Source organism: Ischnura elegans, chromosome 5 (assembly GCF_921293095.1).
Source record: "Ischnura elegans chromosome 5, ioIscEleg1.1, whole genome shotgun sequence".
NCBI lineage: Eukaryota > Metazoa > Arthropoda > Insecta > Odonata > Coenagrionidae > Ischnura > Ischnura elegans.
The window spans coordinates 100105704-100131830 of NC_060250.1; the positions used below are offsets into that span (position 1 = coordinate 100105704).

General features: G+C 35.4%; 2 protein-coding genes across 4 annotated transcripts in view; one reads left to right on the top strand and one right to left on the bottom strand.

Annotated features, from left to right (window-relative positions):
• Positions 1 to 24636, top strand: part of LOC124159337 — a 34781-nt gene extending 10145 nt beyond the window's left edge. The window contains exon 3 of the mRNA XM_046535090.1: positions 23198 to 24636. Coding sequence (XP_046391046.1) covers positions 23198 to 23574 — 377 coding nt within the window. The 3' untranslated portion in view covers positions 23575 to 24636. The remainder of the gene's footprint in view (positions 1 to 23197) is intronic.
• The window catches only part of LOC124159338 (cilia- and flagella-associated protein 251-like), a 31254-nt gene continuing 29298 nt past the window's right edge, over positions 24172 to 26127 (bottom strand). For all 3 annotated transcript variants that reach the window (XM_046535093.1, XM_046535091.1, XM_046535092.1), the window contains 3 exons: positions 25132 to 25348; positions 24372 to 24481; positions 24172 to 24293 (listed from right to left, as the gene is read on the bottom strand). In XM_046535093.1, coding sequence (XP_046391049.1) covers positions 24222 to 24293; positions 24372 to 24481; positions 25132 to 25348 — 399 coding nt within the window. In that variant the 3' untranslated portion in view covers positions 24172 to 24221. The remainder of the gene's footprint in view (positions 24294 to 24371; positions 24482 to 25131; positions 25349 to 26127) is intronic.

Below are 26127 nucleotides of genomic sequence, written 5' to 3' on the forward strand. Positions count from 1 at the left end.
TCTTTCGATTTAGATAATAAAAAATAATAGGACACCACCCTATTGTTGCATTTGTTAAGTTTTCTTAGAGTTAATTTCATAAAAATGGTGGATGTATTTTTCACGTTATGAATGACAATCAATCCTGTCTTTATTTTATGTTTACATCCAGAAAGTTAGCTATGAAGTCAAAAGGCCATTTTACACGGGGCACGGAATTGCGCAGGTTAGAACTACATTAATTTCTAAAATGGCGTGGTATTGCAAGAATGCATGAATGAAATTAGATTAGGGGCTATTTTGCCATCTCATGTCCACGCATTCCTGCATGTGTTCTGGCAATTCACTGCTTTTCACGACGCAATTTTGCCTGTGCTTTCGTACACACGTCAGATTGTGCAAGTACGTCCCCCGTGTAAAATGGTCTAAAGAGAGACTAGTTGAAATTGTCACTATTTTGCATTGAACTGACAAGGAATGGACCAAAAGTATAGTAAAGAACACCAAAATTTACAAGTCATAAGAAAGGTGACACCTTTGATTGAATAAGTTTGCTCTGTCTGCAAGATATTTTTGAGCTTGACAAGTATGAATATTTAATTTGCATTACATAGGCAAAACTTAAACGTTATCCCTCTATTTACCTTCTATATAACCATACTACCATTTTATATCCACCCGTATTCCCATAGAAGGTGCAACCAACAGGGGTTACCGAGCATGTTCCTGATAAAAACATGTAAGATCTGAAAGAGTTATGTAGTTGTACAAGTGCACCCTACGCATACACTTCTTCCAACAATAACAGCACAAAAACATATACATATTTTATCTATGGAGATTCAATATCTTTTATAAACTTACAGATGGCTCTTCTCCACTTACATTTTTCAAAAGTATTTCCCTTATTGTTATTCTCAATGAAATCCGTCCCCTCCAGAATCTATATCATTCTTCGCATCTCACTTGCCCAACTTCCCATATCTTTAAAATGTTTCCTTACTCATCAGAACCAAACAAAGGCCTGAATTTTAAATCAATGAATTTGGTCCAGGTCTCAAAAAAAATTTAGACAGCAATTATCTTCACCTGGGTAAGAGAAATTACCTTGTATCCATACTTGCAGCAGCCCATTATCATAATCTTATGACTCCACAAGTCAAACTTATTATGGAATTCTCTCCTTCTATTCTTCTAAGGAAGGACTAAGAAAGCAAAAACTCTGATTTTAAAGACTTTCTCCCTAGCCAAAATTTAGCATTTATGGCTCCTCTGGGTGACTATCTTTTCCTTCGGTTAAGATGCCTTGCAGCTCCATTATTCTCCAGCCTGTAGGGAATGTATAACTCTTATTGTATTCACTCATCCTTACTCGGTAAACTACAAACTATTACAAAATGGCAGTATTTATCTGGAAATGCAAAGAAAATTTGACGTCATTTGAAGAAAATTTGTAACCTGTGGGAATAAATCCAGTTGGTCATTTTCAGCATCCAGACCCTGAATATGCCTGCCACATCAAGCTTTGTTGTGAAATACCTTCGAATGAAACCCTTTTGCGAGCTATAGCCTGCAATGAATTAAGATTTAGAATCACTTGCATGGGAACACATTCTTTATCACTCCCTTCTTACTATGCACTCCTGAGCGGTACCAACTATGTTTAAATTCTTCCACTGCTGTATATAGAAAACATGTAGCCATAGGGATAATCTACCAATAGGTACACCAATAAAAAAAAGTCCTGTACCCGGATATTTCTCTAGCCTTCATTTTTTTCAGCTTTATTCCACACCCGGGGTGATCCAATTTTATTTGATTTCCTGTGCTTCCTTAGCTTCATTCTGCAATAAATTAAGATTAGATTCAGACAAATGGAAACAGTTGTAAAATCATTTGCCGAGAGAATCCTCTCATACCATTGTGCAACCAGGAAATCCTTCTAATGTTCATATAAGTAGAATCCTTTACTTGGAGAATCCATTGTAATAATTATTATAGTAGCATTTTTTGCCATGGTAACAAGAACCACAGGACTCCTAGTGGCCAAACCATCGAATATGCATGAGAAAATGCATATCACAGCAGACGTCAAGCTTTTAGTAATCATATTTTCTTATCCCTAGCAAGGCTCAAGTCATGTCTGAGATTTTATAATCAGCGTAGGGTGTGACAAGTCAGCCAGTAAATGTCAGTTCATGGAGAGTACAACCATCAACGTTGATTTAAACAGTAGTTGTCAGATGACAGTGTTATTTTTCATACAGAAGTGTCTAGTGATGAAATATACCTTTGCTATATATAAATATTATCAATCCTTATTGTAATTGCTTCCAAGAAGTATATGAGGCAATTGTTTCAAGAAATAAATCTCAGGCATTCTGCAAAACATGGACTTGCAAAAATTTTTTTTTTAAGTGGATCGCAACTCTGACACATTCTCTTCTCTCTACCATCAATTTTTTTTTGCAACTAGTGCTTTACTTGGGTGCTGAAAATCATCCCTCTAACCATCCTGTAACTGTGACCTGGGAATAATTTTTGATGGCATTCATAATGTCCGTTAACACATCATGATGATTGTGCAAAAGATGATAGGTGGTACACAGTACACAATCACTCTCCTATAGTGCCGAACGATTCTCAAAATAGGGTTTTATGATTTTATTCTATCTAGTTCTATTTCGAATTATTGCTCTCCAATTTTGTCTACTCCCTGCCCTACTACCCTAATGCTCAGTCAACTCTTTGGTAAGGAAATTTAAAAATTGTCTTGTTAATATCTGAAATAAATGAATGAATAAGATTAAATTAGTTGGAAATTAGACATACATATCTCTTATTTGTAGCAATATGTCCTGACTGACTTATCCACTTACTCTTCAATTCATGACCCTAACTACTGAAAAGACATTTTTGGGGTAGAAACAAAGAAATTTTTGCTTTAGTTCACATCCCGTTAATGTTAACTTTTTCATTCCTATTAGAGTTTCATTTTATCCCTTGGGTCATTCCATGTCAGTTCACCCAGGCATGGCACCCACCGACTCGGATTTTTATGAAATTTTTGTCACTAGCTACTATCACCTATCTAATGACCCATGTAAAATATTTCTTCTCTCACTCTCATAGTTTGCAAGATATGAGGAGTCAAAGTTTGAGATGTTTGCTCAGAAGTGGCGCTAGTGGGAGTCAAATTCCAGAGTGCAGGGCACAGGGTAAAAATTCATAACTCAGAAACCACATAACATATTTGAATGAAATTTTGACCCCTTGTCTATCCAAGTACATAGCTTCCATAGTAATGTCTTTTATTTCCCTTGCATTGTTATGTTGGCCAAAATGATGTCAACAGTTGTTAATTAACCGATTTTTTTAGCTCAAAAACATTACTTCATATTTTCAGAATTATCACCAAAAGGCAGAGCAGTTAACTCATCCAATTTTTTTTTAAATTGAAGGTTAATATGTGCTCCAATATACTGTGAAATAAAAATGGTGGTGTTTTGACTGCCACTATGAGTATTTCAGTTTTTACTTTTTTTTCTGCCCCTGTGAGAGGGATTTTGGACACGTACTGTAAGATAATAAGTATAAGTGTATCCATACCTTCATGAGGATATATTTGAAATATTGGTCAGTAAATCTAAGACCAAACATGTAGTCTAGTGAATGTGGCTCTTGTTCATACAATTTTTTTTAATAGCAATACTTGGCTTGTGGCAGCTGAGGGTAAAAAAATCCAAATGGCTCAGAAATGTGAAATGATGCTTTTTTCCTGGAATTTACCCATTTTTCAAGTGTTTAGTTTATGGAAAAATTGGTATCAAAATACATTAGGCTCTTACTGTGCATTAGAGGATAAATGGAAATACTAATTTAAATAAAATTATTTAAATAATACACTTCAATGTGTTTAAGGCATCTCCCGAACATCTCTGGAGGCTCTCTCGGGCAACTAAATGCTTTACAATACCACCAATTCCATCACATGGGGATTTTCCATATGGGTGCATAAATTTCACTTTCACATCATGTTCTTCCTCGTGTTTAGAAATAACTAGTCAAAAAAACCAGTGGTCATCATAAGCACATGCAATGTTCAAGTTTGTTAAGATCTGTGAAAAAGTGATTAAATGAGTCCCGCTGAACTGGAGTTGTACAAATTTAGCCTCACTTTCACAGAAGAAGTATGGTCTTCCAAACCCTCAGTGATGGAAGAGCTGGCACAGCAAATGGTATTACTTATAGATATGTAGCAGGTTGTCACCAATATCCACATTCCTTGATGGCTACTGGAGTATTAAATTTCTATTTCACTGGGAGAGATAATGCTGACATTATGTGCCACATTGTTTTCTCCCCTGCCTCACATACATTATTACTGTACATACATTATTACATACTGCCTGTATTACATGACAAACTTGAGAAGGTAATACAATCCCACCTATTCAGCCTCACTTTTCAGTGTTATTACATCTCCCCAAGGAATAAGAGAATTAAGTGCAACCTCTAGGAAGAATAAAGTGTTACAATGTATCACAGTGAGGGCATGATAAATCAAAATAGATTCTAGGGTACCACTATTAGTCTTCTGCCAAGTCTTCTTGTGTAAAGATGCTCCCTGGGTGTCCAAGTTTATTCTGTGTGTACGATCAGTGTATTTTTACCTGTACATTAATTGTGTGTGCTATGAGTTAAGCAAAGCTGCTCATTGTGAACTTCGACATTAAAAAAGGTTAGTGTCTCCACTATGCTTCAAAATGAGCAAATTGTTGAACTGTGCAGCATTGGAAAAGTAACTGCATCTGATTGCCTCAAAAAAAGCTACACACCAGTGGTGCAACTGAACAAAATTGAGATCATGAGTATGCTTGAAAAACAGCTGTTATCTCTCAGAAGTGGTGTACCTGGGGAAGTCCTATCCAATGTCTGCGAACATCACAGAATATACTATTTGAAAAAGTATGAAACCTACCAAATATATTGTCTTGATCCTTTTAAGAGCCACAAGAAGAAAATATCAAAGTCACTGAGAAATGTAAGTCTTGAATTTGCAGAAAAGGCCTGTAAAATCCCAACTCTTCGGAAATTAGTGCCAGGAATGAAAGTATGCCAGCCATGTAGGGAGGAAGTACAGAAACACTCCAGGTTTGGAAATGAGCTTTCTGATGTTGAAGCAGTAGATAGTGACAGCAATGATAGTATTTTGAATTTTGAAACAACAGTATCCCAAGAAAAATCAACTAAGCTACTTAACAGAACGCTGCAAGATATAGAGGAGTCACCTTTAAAATTTCATGGCATATCATCTCACAGAAGGTCAACCTACGCTAAAAGGAAAGTAGAGTCAGCATGCAGTAATTTTAAAAGGAAAGTTAAAAGACTTCTTGATAAAGAATTATCTCCAGAAAAGGATGACCCAAAACTGCCAAAAGAACTACTTCAGAAAGTTCATGATATAGATGTGCTCATAGACTTAACCCGTCAACGCCCACGCCATAGGGCACCCAGTGCAGTGCTGAGCCAATGCTCCGGCAATGTATTTAATATGTGAATTTTAGCATACCTTTCAGTGCACATACTTAGTAGAAGGTTTCCTCCATTATTCAGTCAGTTTGAATTGTGTTCTTTGTGTGAAGTTAATAAGTATCATATTTTTTTAAAGTGAAATATGCGTGAATTTAAAAAAAACTTTGGACGCTGACGGGTTAATCAAACAAAAAGTTGACACATCAAGCACCCAACACAGAAAGGTACATCTGTTATCATTGGTACCAACTTTATGGAGCAGGAAGAAAGTAATGGAAGAGTTTCATGTGAGTGAGTACACTGCCCGCCAAGCAAGAGAACTTTTCAGAGACAATGGAAAATTAGCTGCACCTGAATTGAGAAAAGGGAAGGCAAAAATAAAACATTACAATTAGTTAGGACTTTCTATGAAAGTGATGAGTACTCAAGAATGATGCCTGGAAAGAAAGATTCCATAAGTATCTCCAAAAATGTACATGTTCAGAAGAGATTATTACTTGCTAACTTGAAGGAATTGTATTCCACTTTTAAATTTGACTTCCCCAGAATTAAAATTGGCTTTTCTAAATTCTGCAACCTAGGTCCAAAATGGTTTGTGGTAGCAGGATGTCCTGGAACGCATTCAGTGTGTTTTTGCACAATTCATTAAAATGTCAACCTACTGCTTAGTGCCTGTAATATAGAGGAAACAAGCCAGGACCTAATTGGTTATTTTGTGTGCTCTAGAAATAATAGGGACTGTATACTGCGACATTGCTCTCAGTGTCCTTCACGTGAAAAATTGAAAAGCTTACTGCAGAAAAAGTTTGAAGAATGTGACCCCGGAGATGAAGTTTCATACAGTCAGTGGGTTTCCAGTGACAGATATCAACTGGTGAAGTTCACGGTGACATTTGATGAGTACCTATCAATTTAAATTAAAAGAGTGGAAAAACTGGTGCCCCATTCATTTATTACGAAGGTACAGGCAAACTACCTTAAGAAAATGAAAGAAAATCTTGGACCCCATGAAGCAGCTGTTCTCTTTGACTTCAGTGAGAGCTACTCATATGTTATCCAGGATGAGGCACAAGGGAATCACTGGACAAGTGATAGTTGTACGGTACACCCTGTTGTGATTTATACTCTAGATCACCTGACTAAACAGCTTATTATTTCCAGTTCATGCATCTTGTCAGATGATTTGGAGCATGATGTAGCTTTTGTTTATGAAACCTAAAGAATAATATTTTGCTTTGTTAAGGAAAATTTTACTTTAGTCAAAAAATTGAGTTACTTTAGTGATGGTTGTGCAGGACGGTACAAGAACTGCAAAATATTTCTCAATCTTTGCAAGCATTACCAGGATTTCTCCTTAATGGCATCATGGACATTCTTTGCTACAAGCAATGGAATATCCCCATGTGATGGAATTGGTGGTATTGTAAAGCATTTAGTTGCCCGAGAGAGCCTCCAGAGATGTTCGGGAGATGCCTTAAACACATTGAAGTGTATTATTTAAATAATTTTATTTAAATTAGTATTTCCATTTATCCTCTAATGCACAGTAAGAGCCTAATGTATTTTGATACCAATTTTTCCATAAACTAAACACTTGAAAAATGGGTAAATTCCAGGAAAAAAGCATCATTTCACATTTCTGAGCCATTTGGATTTTTTTACCCTCAGCTGCCACAAGCCAAGTATTGCTATTAAAAAAAATTGTATGAACAAGAGCCACATTCACTAGACTACATGTTTGGTCTTAGATTTACTGACCAATATTTCAAATATATCCTCATGAAGGTATGGATACACTTATACTTATTATCTTACAGTACGTGTCCAAAATCCCTCTCACAGGGGCAGAAAAAAAAGTAAAACCTGAAATACTCATAGTGGCAGTCAAAACACCACCATTTTTATTTCACAGTATATTGGAGCACATATTAACCTTCAATTTAAAAAAAAATTGGATGAGTTAACTGCTCTGCCTTTTGGTGATAATTCTGAAAATATGAAGTAATGTTTTTGAGCTAAAAAAATCGGTTAATTAACAACTGTTGACATCATTTTGGCCAACATAACAATGCAAGGGAAATAAAAGACATTACTATGGAAGCTATGTACTTGGATAGACAAGGGGTCAAAATTTCATTCAAATATGTTATGTGGTTTCTGAGTTATGAATTTTTACCCTGTGCCCTGCACTCTGGAATTTGACTCCCACTAGCGCCACTTCTGAGCAAACATCTCAAACTTTGACTCCTCATATCTTGCAAACTATGAGAGTGAGAGAAGAAATATTTTACATGGGTCATTAGATAGGTGATAGTAGCTAGTGACAAAAATTTCATAAAAATCCGAGTCGGTGGGTGTCATTTTGAAAATTTCTGGGTGATTTGACGTGGAATGACCCCCTTGCAGTCCTTTTTTTATTTTGTATTTAATTACTTCGACTCGAAATATTGAGTGGAAATATTTATCTTTCGACTGGAAAGGGATCCAATATTTAATGCTTCCTATTTTTATATAAGATTTATTTTCCTCTAATCATTGTAAAGGTACTCCCTGACTTAATGAATATGATACTTTTTGAAGACTTAGTTGTAGGTTGGATTGGACGTAAGTTGAAAATGACATGTATGTATACATTGTTCAGATACTAAATTCCTGACTAAAATCTAGCCTGAAATATTGCTATGCTGACTTAAGTAGATATGCTCTGAGAAGTTCTCATGCTTTTTCATAACCGCTGCTGAGAACAATGTTATAGAAAGACATGCATGTGAGAGGAAGCAATTCAAAGTTTTCACTATTGCAATTAGAAATGTAAGGTATTGCTCATGATATTATAGTATCTACTGAAACTAACTTGTGCTGTGATATTTCAGATTCAGAACTAGAGTTACTAAATCACTCTAATTATAGGTTGGGTCATGATACATACACCAGCACGAAGAAATGTGGTGGTGAGTTTTAATTGCAATGCGAAAAATATTTCCTTTTTTCTGAGTTTCGTTTTGTGTTCACAATGTGGAACATCAACACATCATTTTTGTAAAAATCGATATTGGCACATCCCTTATTTTTTGGTTGGTGCGGTAAACTTCCTTCTAAAATATTCTTGTGATGTATACTTGCCCTTCATTGAGTCTGGAAAAAATTGCTAGCATAATTACTGATTCATTTCTAATGGTTATATTTGGTGATTTTAATCTACCAGGAATGAATTGGGATTATACTTACTTCTCTTCTAAATGAGTGATTCAACCCACTGCTCAAATTTTATGTGATCTATGAATGTTCCAGCATTTGAAATGGGTTAACAAAATATTAAACAACATAAATGTCGACCTACATATCTTCTTTCCGTCACCTGATGTACATGGAAGTTATTTTTTATATTGAAAATGTCCACATGACAAACATATTACCAATTTACAGTGGCACATTAACAAGCAGATTCATAAAATATAATGAGAATGAAGTACATAAAAATGCGGGAGACAATTTAGAAAATACCATTATCCAGGTTAATGATGGGGAGGGATGGCACGAATAATCGGAAAACATGGATAACCCAAACTTTCACTTAAATGCAGGGTTGATTGATTTAAATCACTTTGATTTAAATCATGATTTAAATCACGATTTAAATCACTTGATTTTTATTTTAAACAATCAGGTGATTCAAATCATAATGTGATCTATATGTTTGATTTTTAAAGAGTCAAGAAAAGGAAGCTGTAAGTGTATAATTTTGATTTTTATTTCTTAATTAATACAATGAATCGACAGTTATCAGCACAATGGTGGCTCTTAAATATAAATGATACCGTAGGAATGCATGTAACATGAAAATAAAAAAAAATGGCTTTGGTTAGAATACTATAGTATAGGGCTTAGATAAATTTTAAAGTTAAATCCATTTCTTTTAATTTGATTAATATTACTTATAGAATATGTGTGTGCGATCAATAAAATATCCCTCAGAAAGCCATAAAACTCTCCATTTTGAGACATTTATCTGAAAATTATTCTAGGGGAGGGCCCTTGCATATCCCACTTACCCTAGCGGGTATTCCAGACCCTCAGACCCCCCAGTGCTAGTTGCGCCTAAAACCATTGATTCCTGGCTGCTCCCCTGGAGCACAATGTATTCACTAATTATGTTCACGTATGTTTGAATGGAATTAAAGAAATGTCTATCATTCCCATTAATATCCAAAAGTCAATATAAAATTAACATCATTACAATATCCACACAATATTACTTTTGGATATTATGCTTTTTCATAAAGCCAGCACATATCAATATCCTCACAATATCTATACAATATTACTTTTAGATATAATGCTTATTGAATATTGGTAACCATCTATGGATATTATATGGATATCCATTTCTACTAGGGTAGTGTATCCGTTGAAAAAAAATTGTTTTCTGATTTAACTTCTAAGCGTAGGCACCATACAAAGTTGCAATTACAGAATTTTTCTAAACTTCATATGCTTTAGAACCGCATAATATAGTACATAGTACACTTCCAATGGCAATTTTATATTATGCTGGTGCAATTTTTAATTTGATACCATTGGCATTTCCATAGTTCTCTCCCCTGATTGACTAAATGTTGTATTAAGTTTAGAGTATGTTGCCTCTTATTGTTTCTGCAAACGATCATTCTCCAATATGCTGCCCAAATAGCTAGTTTTGCAAATAACTGAATTTTTGATGAATGGAGAATCATAAAAATCTCATTTAAATCAATAAAATCAGATTTAAATTTTAAAAAATCAACAAAAATGATTTTTTTGAAAAAAATCATGATTTTTATCAGCCCTGCTTAAATGCCTTGGAATGTTCATAATTTACCTAAAACAAACAGTATATTATTATTTATGGAGTTATTCTGTTATTTTAGAGTGCTTCCCGGACTCAATGAGAGCTTTCTTCGCCAGTTGGCGATCTTTTTAGCGGCGATAACATGGTTGTATTCGTATTATTAATGCTCCATGTAAGGCCTGGTTTCGAAAACCACACATCCGTGGCTGCGTGATCACGGATACAGTAAAGTGGTTTGCACAAATGCTTCAAAACCACTGCTCTACATCGGAAACTACACTGTCTGGCACCATGTCATGTCTCGCACAAGTTGCCCAGGTTGCAACTGCTGCAGGACGCTCCCGTGAATGCAGCTAGCGTGCGTTCGCATCTGTTTTACAAAGGGGATTTTAACGGAAATAATAAGCCCAAAGTATCCTAGCATTAATACAGTAATTCCGATGATTTTGCGTCCGATGTTTTAAAATAAAGATCGCGGAAAAAATTGAGTGAGAGTGAAAATCATTCACGGATAATCCGCAACCCAGATAAACCGCAGCCGGATAATCGGGAGTCTGCTGTACGGAGAATTGGAGCAAAAATAAGAAAAAGTGTTGGAAGTGATGCTATTGATGATCTTAGGGGTAAGGTTTAGCCAAGTTTGTGAAGACGGATGGGGATTTGAGAGAAAAGGGATCAATATGCAAGGGAAGGAAATTAAGAAGTGAAGGGAGGCAGAAAAAATGTGAATGAGTGTTAATCTGGGAAAAAATGTGAAATAGTGTGTGATATGAGTGTTAATCTGGAAACTGATATGTGGGTCATGGAGTGGGTGTGTGTAGGGCAGGAGGGAACTTGGAATTTAAGAAAATCACTTGTGAAAATTTTGCTGTCATCAGCGTATAATAGCATGTGAGCTTTGGAGGTAAGAATTTGGGAGGCTTAGTCGTCAATGTAATAATTAAATAGGTATGGTCTTAGAACAATGCCTTGAGGAACTCCTGATTTTACCGGGGACGAGTGAGATGAGATGCCAGAAACAATAAGGTGCTGATTTCTATCACTTATGAAGCTAAACAAGGGGCTGAAAAATTCACCATGTATATTAAACCATTGTTGAGAAAGAAGAGGCTAAGATTTCTCTGATAAGACAATCACAATAAGTGACTTTTTGGTATATTTTGCTTTTACTCTCCCAGCAAGAGAATAATCGATCCTTATAGCCCTAAAACATATATGGCCGTATTCAAAGATTTCCACTAAAACATGCTAGTGGGGTGACTAACGTAATCCGCAACTAAAACCTTTAAATTGCCTGCTAAGGATATGCAGTATTCATGGTATTCTATTAAGTGAACTACTATCTTTGTAAGCTACTAGCAAGCTCAGCAGCCGATACTCTGTAACGATTTGTGTTCAACCCGTTAGGCTACATTTGGCAACATTGCATCTGACTCCTTTGCGGCACGGAAAATTTGTAAAACTATCAAAGAAAAGACATAGATTAATCAATATGCATCGAAATTTTTACTTGATAATGTATGAATCGATGTAAATCCATAACAGATTATTTATTGATTCATCATCACTGGTCAACAATCCTAGGATTGGTTTGACGCAGCTCTCCACTCAGTTCTCCTATCAGCTAATCTTTTCACACCTACGTATTTCTTCTCTTTCACATCCTTCTTTACTTGTTCCATGTATTTTGTTTGAGGTCTTCCTTTTCCGTTCTCGCCTTCCACTTGTCCCTCGACGATTGTCTTCATCAGGCCAAGTCATGTCTCATGATGTGGCCTATAAGGTTGTTCCGTCTTCTTGTTAAGGTTTTCATGAGGCTTCTCTTCTCTCCTACTCTTCTTAGGACTTCCTCGTTACTAACTCGGTCGATCCATTTGATGATGTATGTATGTTTTGCACTTCGGACATTAATTTTCATTGGTGCATGCGTGATGAGTATGAAGAAACATAATTAGCAACGTCACTATTATACACACTTCTATTCGAAAAGCAGTAAATAAGGAAAAATTATAAAACTTTTACGATGCAGAAAAGAATCATAAGAAAATAACGCTAAGATAAATGTGTGAGTGATATGAGTGAGTGAAATGTGTGACATTTATTACATTACAAATACCTATGAGCAAGGAATTATTAACATATGTTTTCAACTCCTAAAATGTTATAGTTAAGGAAAGAATGCAATCTGCCTCGCCATGATTGAATTTTTCAAATATCGACATCGTACGAGTGCGGAAACATAGGGTGAGTATTTTATTAGAGGTGGTTGGTATAAAGAAACAGAGCATCATTAATCTTGTTGTACTTATTTATTTACTGATTATATCACAAATAGCACTACAAGGCAGGCAACATTTCACGAGCTGTCTTTTTGATATTTATAACCAGTATATTCTAAATCAACTGATTCAATGAAAAACTTGGCTCACAATTAATGGTAAACGCTATTACTTAACACTAATTAAACTTGATACATAATCAGTTTTCCAATCACTCAGTACTCATTGAAAGAATTTGAACCCATTGAAGTTCAAAAGGATTCTTCACATCTCACTTCTCACTCATCACTTATGATTTAGAATCAGTTTATGGTATTTCACATTGCCATTATGCAGACAATGAAATTAACAAGCTGAAACAAATTGCTAAACCAGTTGTAATATCAACAAATGTCAAATTTCACTATCACTCTTATCATAAGATAGTAGAATACTAAGCTTAGTAGCCCTAAGTAACAATCTATGAATACGATTGTGCTAGTATGCTACTACATACTTAGAATGCTACTTAGGCGTTAGTAGCTCCAAGTTACAGCGAAATGAGAGAAAATAAGGTTGAACCTGTAAATTCAAGTTTGAGAAACCATGCAATCTAGCTCCTAGAATCACTTTTCAAACCAATTATAATTTCTTGATTACTAAGGAAACTGCCGGTAGCTTTCTGGGTATGTTTTTCCTATCCTACTCCGTAGAGTGCTGAAATTTCAACCAATAAAGCCATCCAATTAGAAAAATACACTTGAATTATAAGAATCATTGTCATTAATCAGCAACCATATGATTGGTTCGACATAGTTCTCCAATGCTCTCTCTTATTGGCTATTCTTTTCATGTTGACTTATTTCTTCTCTTTTCCTTCCTTTATAACTTGTCCTTAGTAGCTCATTCGGGGCCGTCCCTTGCCTTTCCTCCCCTCCACCTGTCCTACCATTGTTTACATCAGGTTATCATGCCTCATAATGTGACCAACTACATAAGTTGTCCCGTTTTCTTAAGGTTTTTAGAAGACTTATCGTTTCTTCCACTCTTCTTGGTACTTCCTCATTATTTACTTGGTCAATCCACTTTGTCTTCATCATTCTTTGGTGGCACCACATTTCAAATGCTTCCACTCTTGACTTCTCTGCTGCTGTCAATGTCCAGTCATCGCTTCCATAGAGAAACGTACTCCACTGCAGCATCTGAAGAATTGTTGCCTTACTTCTATGCTTTTATTCTCAGCTGTAAGAGGATTCTTCTTTTTTTAGAAAGCCCTTTTTGCCTGAGCTATTTTACTGATTATTTCTTTCTAGCTCCTCTAAAAGCCCACTTTTGATATTTTTCCAGCAATTCTCCCCTGATATCTCAGTCTGTTCTAATCCTAACTTGTTCTCCACTACTTCCTGAAAGGCCTGTTGATTTTTCTCCCCTTCAGTTTCTGTAAATGTCATGCATTCTTCGCTGATTTCTTTAATTTCTTGAATGTTGGGTGGCATTTCATTACCACTAGATAATGATCTTTGTCGATATCTGACCTCGAATCACTATTCCAGTCCTTTATCTGATTCCTAAGTCGAGTTGAAATCTTCTTTTGTCTCCTTGCATTTTTCATGTATATTCTTTGCATTTGATTTATTAACAGTGTGTTGGCAACCACTAATTTGTGTTTTCTACAGAATTCCAGCAGCCTTTCTCATCTTTCATTTCCATTTCCTTATCCATATTTTCTGATTATTCTTCAATCCTGATCTTTGCTGACTATAGCATTACAATCACCTATAACAATAAGGTTGCCTAAAACAATAATTGTAGGAATAGGAGTGCAGAATATCATATTGCTTATTAAAGAAAACCAAGGAAATGTGTAATCATAATAATGCGTCATGTTGCGACGCAGACATAACACAAATCAAAGTAGGCTTCTGTGTGAAAAAATGGCAAAATTAAATTAAAATAAAATTTTCAATGAAAATAATGGAGTTAATGTTGAAACGCAGGCTTTTGTAAAATAGAAAAGAATTATGAAAATGTGAAGTGACAAATGTGAGACTTGATCTTGGGACATTCACATGGCAACGGGGCCTTAATGACTGGACTATGACAAGATACCATTTAAGGCTGTTCTGAAGCAAATACATTTGAGCCTTAAAGTAATTAAATATTATTAAATTATTATTATAGCCATTATTATTATTATTAAAGAAGCTGGAATTTGTCAAGTGTGTTGCAGGAGGTCCTTTTCATAAGAAAGGAAAAGAGAGGTATTACTTCACACTTGTCGTATTGCCTCTTGAATATGCATCAACCGCATGGGGTCCCATATTAGAAAAATTTAAATTGTGAAATGGATACAATACATAGGAAAGAAATTGATTCCTTACGCACTGTCATGAGTAAATGAAGCATTTTACTCAGCGTCTGTTGGACCCTGCCCAAATATGTGCAAAAGGGAGGGGATTCTTTTCTCCTTCCGCTATTTTAACCCAGGTTTGAAAAATACAACAGTGACTATGATCTTTACGTATTGTAATACACATAAAAACAATATCTCAAGAACAATACATGTATATCTTTTTCAAAGAGGTGTTCCATTTTTCGAACACCAGGCAAATGACTACTACCAAAACATAATTAAATTAACTCACCAATGAGAGCTATTGTAGGTGAAAATTTATTATTTCAGTATTTATTTCATTTTTTTACATCTGTTAGTACATATTTTGTGGAATCAGTAGTACATATTTTGTGGCATTGGGCAAAGCAAGTTTTGCTTGTCTTGCTTTACCTATAATCGATTATTTTGGATGAATATCATGTGACAGCGTTTGAGGACTTGGAGGATCATGGCATGAATCAAGGTTGCATCTTTAAAATGATTTCTCTTTCGTGCCAGCCTCAGTGGTAGTACCATAAGTCTCAATATAGTGATATGGCAACAAGATTCAAGTAAATACATTAGCTTCACCTTGCTTACTTAATGTGATTTTCTAGCATTTTGGTTTACCAATTCAAAGCAGAAAGCAGTGTAGTATCACTTCTTTCCAAGGATATGATGTCAATATTATCATCATCTGTGTCTGCCTCTCCCATGTACTGATTTTGATTCTCAATCGAATTTGGCTTAGTTACTTGTATCTTCTTTTCATATTTTTGATATGAGTGACTTACATGCAGCAAAAGATTGACTGACATGTGAAGCAATAGTCACAGCGCTGTTATTTATTTATCTTCATCACCCCAAAAACAGCTCATTGAAGGCCTTTACTGTAGGTGAAACATAAGGGTTAACAATTTGGGACAATCACAAACATCCAAGCCCAGAAAAGAGATAATCCACCCACATGGGACTTACACATGGACCTTTGGTTTGGGAGGCAAGGACTTAACCTGGCCACCACCGAGGTTACTATGATAGCTGCAAACAATAATGCCTTTTCCATCTATTTGGAAATCAAATGTGCCTCCTCTCTTTTTACTTTATGTATCAGATTGTGCAAGTTGATCTGATTGTAAGCAATTATTTATCTCTGTATTTGCTTTCACTTTAATTTCTTGTAATTTTCATAATTTAGGTAAATCGAACAATCAACTATTAACTAAGCACATTGTCTATTATGTTAGATCTCTTTCTGAAATCATCTAGTGCTTTCTTTTCTCGACTGTGATCTTTTTAGCAGCGATGACGTTATTTTACTTGTATCCCTATTACTCCATGTTATAACTGGTTTTCGAAAACTGCACAATTGTGTCTGCGAGGTCACGGATGCCGAAAGTTGTTTTGCATGGATGCTTCAAAACCGCTGTGCAACGTCAGAAACTACACTGTCAGACGTAGTTGCAGCTTGCCCAAGTTGTCCGGTATGCAACTGCTGCGGGATGTGGTTCCGTGATCACTGAACCGTGACCGATCACGCACTGTTATGTTTATATAACATGAACACGGAGCATCCGTGAAGGTAATGGTAGTGTGATTACCCCGTCAGGCAGCAGCGGTTATAGGAAACCACGACTTTTGGCTATTTGTCTACACAGGCGAGTGCCCGGCTATGACTTAACGCTGATTTACTTCCAATTTCCCTGTTGCCTTCACTTCTATTATTCCCTTCCTCTCCAGGTTTACCTTGATTAGTCACTGCCGTAATATGTCCGAGTACGATGAAATCTCTGGTTCCTTAGGGCCGTATTCTTGGGAATGAGAGGCCATGGTCATATTAAGCATTTGCGAAATGAAATATACAATTATAGACCATGGACAACATATCTCTTAATTTGCAATTAGTTAACCATTGCAGATTCTTCTAAAATTAATCAAGAGATTTTTTTCCGCCACTGATCGTCGTCTGCATTCTAGAGCAGACGTCCAAGTTAGCTCGAAACATTCCTTGTCAAAAAGTAAAGAAAATAATTCCCTTTTACATAGAGGATTCTAATGGAAATAATAAGCCCAGTGTAGCCTTGCATTAAAATGCAAATATCCTGGTGCTTATGCATCCAATAAATTATTTTATAAAGATCAAGGAAAACATCGATGAAGTGTAAAAATGGATAAGCCGCGACACGGATAAACCGCTGCCGGATAATCGGTAGTCTGCTGTATTTTCAAATGACTTCTCTTGATCCATTTGATCTCATCATTCTTCTGTGGCACCTCATCTCAAGTGATGCACACTTGATTTCTTTTCTTTCATCATCCAATTCTCGCTGCTATGAAGAAGGGCACTAAATGTTATAGAGTTAGTTTTAATAGGAATAACTTCCTTACTTCAATGTTTATATTCCCAGGCATGGGTAGAATCCTCATTATGAAGAATGATCTATTCGAGGTGGCTGTTCTACTGACTACATGATTCCTTTTTCTTATTATGGCAAACTTCATGTTAACTATTTGCATTTGTTACTTGGATACCCAGGTATCATAACTCCTTCTTAGTAACCTAGTTCATCATTGATCTTCGCCTCTTTTCTGATTTTGATGGTTAATATTTGGTTTTTCTTAATTTTTTTCTGCTTAAACCTAGACATTGTCCCTTCCAGATTTTCTCGAAGTCTCTACGGATCCCTCTTCGTCTTTGCTATGACTGCTACGTGATCGGCCTGTCACAGCATTCTAATTTTCATTGTGGATATTAAATGCTGGCTCTTCCTCTTTGATTACTGTGAGAGCTTTTCCTAACATAAAATTGAAAGGTACAGGGGACAGAGCGCAACGTTGTCTCACTCCTTTCCTTATTCTTCAGAAGGACTTCTTTGTAGCTGAGTACAAATTTAATCTCAGTTCTTCGGTATTTTTTATAAATTGGATAATAGGGTGGTTTTCTATTATTTTTTTATTGCCTAAATCGAAAGATTATTACTCCTGGAGTACGTATTTCACGCTTTTAGATTTTTAAATGACGATATCTATTTTTCGCGATCAAATGAAAAGTGAAAAATTTCAAGCGCGCGAAAACGCGACGGCTAAGTAGGAATGAAGGGAAAAAGTCCGTGCGACGCATTTCTGGTTCCCCCTCCTCCCTGGTAGGTGACCTTGATCGAGGCTCTGAGCGCTGATAGGACGCAGGATGCTAACGGGTAGCTGAGTACCTTCCTGTCTGGTAGCGCATGGCTTAAAAAAGGTTTATTAATACCTTATCAAGCGAAGAAAACTTTCCGACCTTAGCCAGTTTTAATAGGTGATTATTAAGACATGTTTCCCTGAGCTCTGTGCCTCATGCATGCATTGGTAGCCTCTGACGATGCATAACTCCTATCCTCTCGTGTAGAAACTAGGTCCCTGTGACGTCACGTGGAGTGGAATCGCTTGGGCGCCAATCTGGCCTTTTTCAAATGAGGTTAAAATTTGACCCTTGCCATTCGTCTAAACCGGTATTTCAAAAACCAAATAATTTGTGTATTATGAATACACTAATGGTGGGTAACGAATCGCCATCAATGCCTTTTGTTTTCTTTGATGAAGGAAACTACCCTATTCTCCATTCATTGTAGAGCACCAATTTATTTCAGTATGGCAAGCATTGTATTATAATACATGCTATCAAAAGCCTTATCTAGGGCCATAAACATCATGAATGTCAGTTTCCCCTTCTCTTGGAGCTAGATAAGGGCCAGTATAGCTTATTTTGTGCTCTTGCTTTTCCTAAATATGAAATTTTCTTAATCCAAAAAGTCTCCTGCTTTCCACTTTCTTCTCCTACAGATGATCCTTGTTATCTTCAAAGCATATGACATCAGGGTTATGTTCCTAAAATCTTCACACATCCCCCTCTCTTCTTTTTGAGAATAGATTCCATAATGATCCCCTCTAACTCCCTAAGTATATTTCATGTTGGGAACACGTTGCAGGTGGTTTTGCAGGGCTAAGGTGTTACCTTTCCCCTAAATTTGTATTAACTTTGCAGGAATATCGTCAATACAAGATATTTTTTCCTTTTCACCTTTTCTGCAGCATCAATTTGGATCTTAAAATTGAAGCTCCGTTATCAACCCTTTAACCTCACATTCCTCTTCAATTACTTTGGATATGAATTTAATTCCATTATATTGCTCTGCAACTATAAATACCTTCCAATTTCCTACAGTTTGTCTTTTTGAATCAGAAAATCTTCATTCTTGTTCCTCATGACAAGGATCTTACGCTCTTTCATTTGTTGAAGTTGTTCGTCTCTATTTTATAGGTAAATTCCACTATGTTGTGAAAAGATTGTTTTGTGCGTTTTTGCTATTATTCTTCATTCATTTTCCTCTTTCTCTCCCTTGAAGTTTATTTTGTTCTGCTTTTATGTTTTTAAGTTGTTATTCTTCCTTCCTCACATATTTATAATTGCTTCTGTCTTCAATGTGGTATAAGACTTCATGCAGCTTTAATTCCAGCAAGACCTTTTTTTTTAGCTTCCATTAGTCCACTTTTAATGTTTTTCCAGCCCTTTTTTTTTTGTTGCAACCAATTTCTTCTCCTTATTTCTTCAGGGAGATCCTGTTTTCTGGTTATTTCAAATTTAAAAGGTCACCATTTACAAATGCCAAATACCTAATATTGAAAAACCATTTTTATGTATCCAGTTGATGCAAGTACGCAAATTTACATTGAAATTTATGAACAATAATTAACATAAAAATCTATGAATAATTGGTATCAATTTAAAAGAAATAATACTACAATATGAAAAATATTATAAAAAACCTTATGTTAAAAATAATAAAACGATGGGACCTTAAGTTATTGAAAATTTCAAATATGCTTGATGAAAAAGTTAAAATAAGTGTTAGCATTTCAGGTATCAAAAATGAAAAACGTGGTGCACATGTAAGATCATAAAATCAATACCTGCTGGTCAAAAGGTATTGTCCTTGTCTCTTAGCAAAAACGAATAGAATCTTTCATGTGCGCTATGTTTTTAAAATGTATTGTAACTTCTTCATCAAATATAGTTGAAATATTTAGTTATATAATATTTTCTTCTTATTAATAAAACTTTTTTAATGTTTGAGAGTTAATGAAACTACATAGATAGGGCAAAAGTTTTAAGAAAATACGAAAATTTCACTCAGCAAAATACAATTGTCAGGGCAAATTATAGAAGGAATGGTAAATCGCAGGCTTCTGTTTAAGATAGACAACAAAAATATGATGGAAAAAGAGAGCCTCAATCCTGTCTCCCTCATTCAGGAGTCGCCAATTGTAACATCTGGGCTGCAACGGATATCGGTGTGCTTGTGTTCTCAAGGTTAATTAAGACTTAATTACACTTGTAATGATTGCAGTGCCTCCATGGGATTTTGGTGGCCATTTTTTTAATAATTGCCGTATAATAATAATGGTAGTTTATTGACACATTACACTTACAATTCATAGCATCATATATTTCTGCATGTAAATTGGCGTCTCTTCAAAAAGTATAATTACAAAAATATAAGTAAAAAACATAATATCTTGCTTAAAATTATGCATAAAAAACATATGTTCATTACATACATAAACAGTCATTCAGAAACTCATTCACAGTATAATGACTTTTTTCAATCAATATAGATTTTATTTAACTTATGTGTCCTTTGCCAGTGCAAGTGTCCAGTGCCTCTTATTTATATTATTTTTTTCCCATCTTACAGTTGTGAATTTTTACTCCCATGCAATATGGGGAGCTTCCATCAGCTTTCAGTCAGTGAGCTGGTGTATCATATAGATGCTTTCTCCCTGAGTTATGATCATGTTTGATTTTGTGTATGTATATAAAGTATGAACATTGCATGATGATCCAGTACTAAGCTATCCCAAAAATTTCAGTGCCCTAGCTAATCAGAAAGTGGTCAAAATTAGATTTGCAAGATTTTGCCTGGAAGGACAAGCATAAACTAACAAGGAAGCCAATAAAATATAATGTGTTAAAAAATAATGTTCTTCAGTTACCAATTTACAATGAATGTTCCTGCATTTTTCAGGAGATTACACGACCCATTTAGATTTTACAAACACCCCCATATTTTAAGGAAAAAAATCAAATTTCAAATTTAGTATTAAAGTATTCTGGCAGTCTTCCCTCCCTTCATATGTGTACCTGTTCAATTCAACTTAAGTCCCTTTCATGTTATCTAAAAATCCTATTGTATTTCCTCTGTCTCACTTACCCTCTGGTACTGTTTTCAACATCCCCTATCCTCTCAGTACTCCATCCATTCATGTCTTAGTATCTCATCTAGAAGATGCCTCCCCTCACCCTCCGTGTCTAGCACTTCGACAATCCTCCTCTCCATTAATGAGGAAAATCCAACCATATATGTATTACTCCCACTTGTTTGCTTCTACTGTAAGTGCAGAAGTTCTGTGCACCAGAGTTTAGGTACCATTTACTAAAAGGAAACCCTGGAAAAGTTAGTTGCATCAAATCTTCATTGCATCATTTTAGACTTCAGTTCCAGAAACATTTTTCTGTTTCTGTCATCTCAGTTGTATGGAAAATGGTACCTGGTTTTTTTTAGCGTTAGAGTGCACCACTGAATTTGAAAAGCTATAACTCAGAAAGAAGTCAAATTATTACAATTGGAGTTGAATACTCATCAGATAGAAATATTTATCAGTAAAAAGCTACAATAATTAGCTTTTCTCAATTCAATAGAAACAAAAATATTTGAATAATGCATTATAGATGCATTGTTAGCTGTGTAGTCTGCATGTTCACAACTTATCAATTGATAATTGTACAAATTGAAGTAAGTGTTTTCACCTTCCAATTCTAATGGTGCTAAGATAATGTTACACATTGGTTTCCCCAAAGGATCAAATCTCTGCCTCAATAGTAGCTCTGCCCCTATCCGCAATTACTAATGGCTATCTATAAGTATTTTCCCTAAGGGAATATCAAAGATGACTGCTTATGAAGTGTTGAATTTTACTTGAAACAGAGTTCACACCCTCTCTTTCCCTTTTCCCTTCCTGCTCAAGGGCACTTATGTTTCTACCCCTCAGGGCTCTATTCAGTGAAACTTTTTACTGATACAGTAGCCACTCTCTGCAATTTTACATGTAAATCTCTCTGAAGCTAAGGTAAACAATTTAAATATATGTTTTATATTTTTACCCTCTGATTTCTGGCTTTTTTCCATCTACCACAGCACCGTTGTCCTCGTCCTTTTTCCATTATAAGTTCCTATCCCTTTCTTGCCTTGCCTGGTAGTTTTATATAAAGAAAATACGAGAGTGATGCGCCCGCTCCCAGTGGGCTTCCCCCGCTCTTTTCAATGCAGGTCCACAGCGGGATAGGAGCGTTTCTAATTTTAAAATGTAGAAAAAAAAGGCAGGGTCTTATGTACAAATTTAATTGGAATGTTCATGTACAAATTGAGGTCAGAGGACCTCTTTGAACACAACATTGGAAGTAATTACACTATCCTCTGTTAATACTTGTTTAGCGTTTTCCTTAATATTTACAAAAATATTTTGAAAAGATCTTACCCTAGAGAATGCTACATAAAGTTGGCCATGAGAGAATACAGGGTCTGGCAGGAATAAGCCAGCTCTTTGCAAAGTCTGACTCTGAGCCTTGTTAATAGTCATCGCATAGGCAACCTTAATGGGAAATTGTCTGCGAGTCAAATTAAAAGGTATGGTGGGATCCGACGGCGTTAACTGTATTCTTGGGATGAGGACAATCTTGCCCGAATCGATTATTTTTTTTAATCGATTGTTTTTTTTATTTTTAAAAACCAATTTTAGGAAACAAGATTAATATTTAGGAAGTAAGATATGCCGTCGCATGTTCTCTGATAAATTCTGTGCATTTTGGTTCCTCATTTGTAGAGTTTGGTTGCGTATAAGTTGAGAAAAATGTATCTATGCAGTAGAAATAATATAGAGAATTAAGTAGAGATAATGAAATCAAATCTATAGGATTTCTTCCAATTAGTCAGTTGCGTCACTTGGTTATTCACATTTGGTAGCAGTTTTCTTACCATTCAAAGAAAATTTCCTTTTATTCAGTTAGAGTTATGTGGTTTCAAAACTAAGAAGCTATTGGTTCTATTCCTATAGGTTTGTCTAAAACTACTCCCTGCTAAAATATGGGCAAAACAGGATGTCCTAAAGTGAGGCTTTTTTTTTCAGACACATCAAGTGAGCGAGAGGAAAATGAAAGTCAGAATGGTAGGAGCGAAGGCGATTCAGAAGACTGGAGTGGAGATGAGGAGCAGAGTGAAGGACCGTCATGCCCATTGCCATCGGCTTCCCTCCGCACCACTGGCCAAGTTCCAGGAGATAGTGTTGGTGGGGCTAATACAGGCAGCCTGTATTGCTACTGCCAGTGTCCCTATGATGAGGTGTCGGAAATGATTGCCTGTGATGGCAAGAAATGTGCCATAGAGTGGTTTCACTTTGAGTGTGTGGGGATTATGGTGCCTCCCAAGGGGAAGTGGTACTGCCCTGATTGCAGAAAACGTTGTGGTAGTTCTGGAAGAACAACTGATCACATGTCAGGGACATGAGGTGAAATTTACCGTGTGGACAGGGTCCGTTTTCAAACATACAAATCCATAGGACTCCTTACCATTTTGAGCCTGCTGAAGCCTTATACCTCTTGCTATAATGAATGCTGTGATGTAAATACTGTATAGATAAACTGAACTTGTCTTTGACAAAAGTAATGATCATTTAAAAGTAGACCTATTGAGCAAATGAATGTTTGCAGTCGAATAGAACTGAATGAATGAATGTTTTAAAATGAGTGAATGGGCATCGTTTTCATTTTTGGGTATGTTTGCAACGTGTGCACCGAGTCTTTGTAAATTTTGCTGTTTGTAGACATATTCCTCGTAAATGATGTGTTGTTCTTTTGATTTAAGTTTTCTAATTGGCATAGTCAAGGTAGGCCAATACAAATGGTTTACACAATGTAATTATTTGGTTATTAGGATCTGAAATGATTTATATAAAAATAATGTGATACTAAAAGTAGTTGTATTCTTAAATATTTTTTTATTTCTCCTTGAGACCATGAAACCTGAGAAGCATTTTTAGAATGAATAAATGTTATTGTTGGCTCTTCAGGACTTACTGGTGAATACAAGTAATTTTAAGTTTTATGTACCATATTTTAATGCTGTACAGCCAGTAAATATACATTTCAGCATTGTTACTTTTCACCTTCCTTTTCCATGTTCTTTATTCCTAAGAGAGCATCTTCAATAATATTTTGAGTTAGTTCCTGTAAAATAAAAATAGCTATATGACCATTGCTGAACTAAGTTCATTGATTTTGTCACAGTTCATTTCCATTTCTGACCTCAGGAAGTTGCAAAACATTTTCTTCCAACATATGGTTTTCATCCAAAATCCCATCTTGAAGCAGAATTTTCATGCAAATTTTTAGTTCATCAGTGGACATATTTTCACCTGTTGGAGTAGCCAGGTTTAAATTGAATTTATATCTTTTGTCATTTTAGTCATCTTTGAGTTGAAAGAACTAAGTGCTGGTTAATATGTACATAATCAAGGATTAAATCTGATTCAGTATAAATAAAGGTAGCGTAATGGAATTTCATCTCACATTTTGGGCCTTTTGATATTATTTCATCATACCTGCCTAATTTATAATTCATATATTTTTGTATTTAGCTCTTCCATATACTCTCAAGATTCTAATGACATTCATGTGCGCTTCCTATATGTAATTACATCTGCTTTTTCTACCTTTCATCATCATTGTTTCCAGTTATGCCATGAAGTAATTATTGAGAGTAAATGTCATGTTATTGGTACATGCTATGAAATTTCTGAATTATTGATATAAGTTTCAAGTTAGCATTATTATTATTATTATTATTATTATTAGATAGGATAGGTTAAGGAGTCGTATGTCTCAAATAAATACTCATCATCAACAAAATGTTATGATGGACCTTAATTTTTATTTAGCTAGCTATGCTGTGCTTCCTTACTTCTGAACTGGAAATTAGTTAACAGTCTATGTGAAGGTAACAATTATCTATTTAAAATAAGCAATTTGAAGCATTTTTATGTTATTGTTAGGGCATATTACTCACCACTATTTGTTAGCACGTGCAATAGTTTTTCTGTTGGGATTGTGAATTCTCCTTCACTTAAAGTTTTGAAATGTTTCGTTAGATCATTAAAAGTAATTCCCTTAGCTGATCTATGATTTAGAAATAAGCAAATGAAGTCTTCAAATTCAATTTCATTCCTTTTCCGTTTTGTCCGTATGGAAATTTCATTCATTACTTCATGCAGCATGGACTGGATCTAAATTAGGAGAATAGTATGATTTGACATCATAACTAACATTAATATTCATATATTTGTCATAAATTCAATCATGGCCCATAAGTTTCTTGCAAAAATTAAAAAAGTTTTTTGGGGGTGCTAATGTGTAGTAGTGGAGAATGACTGGCGATCCCACGGGAGTGATCTCTTTTTGTGACTGATTACTTGTTTATGACTAATGATTAGAGATGCGTGAAAATTGCAAATGCGATATAGATGCGATGTGCGCAAATAAATGCGACATATATGCGATGACTGGAATTTTATGATATTTTTACGCAAATTTGCCTTTTCGACGGCAACATTTGTTCATTTTGTGCCGAGCAGAGTTTAAATGCTCCACCGACACTCACTGCTTTAAAGCATGTGAGCGGCTGGCCAGCTGCTAGTTGGCTGGCTGACTCTACGTGGCCGCGAACTTCAAGTGGGTGCAGGCAAGCTACTACACCGCCTCTATATTTCTTATTCCTTAATTTATTATTGTTCTGCAACATAATCATTTAAAATATTCTGTATTTTGTCATATGACCGTGTTTCACTACATTTTATCGTCATTACCTCATTATGGAACTAAAAAAATAGACGCTACAAAATGCGATGAACTGTTATTTAAAGTGCGATAAAGTAAAAATGAAAGTGCGATTTTCACGTATCTCTACTAATGATATTATCTTGAATTCTTCAAGGCGTATAGGGTAAACCCATGCCAGCATTTACCTGCATTTTAAATAGGATAATTTTGTCACTGTTTATTCTCA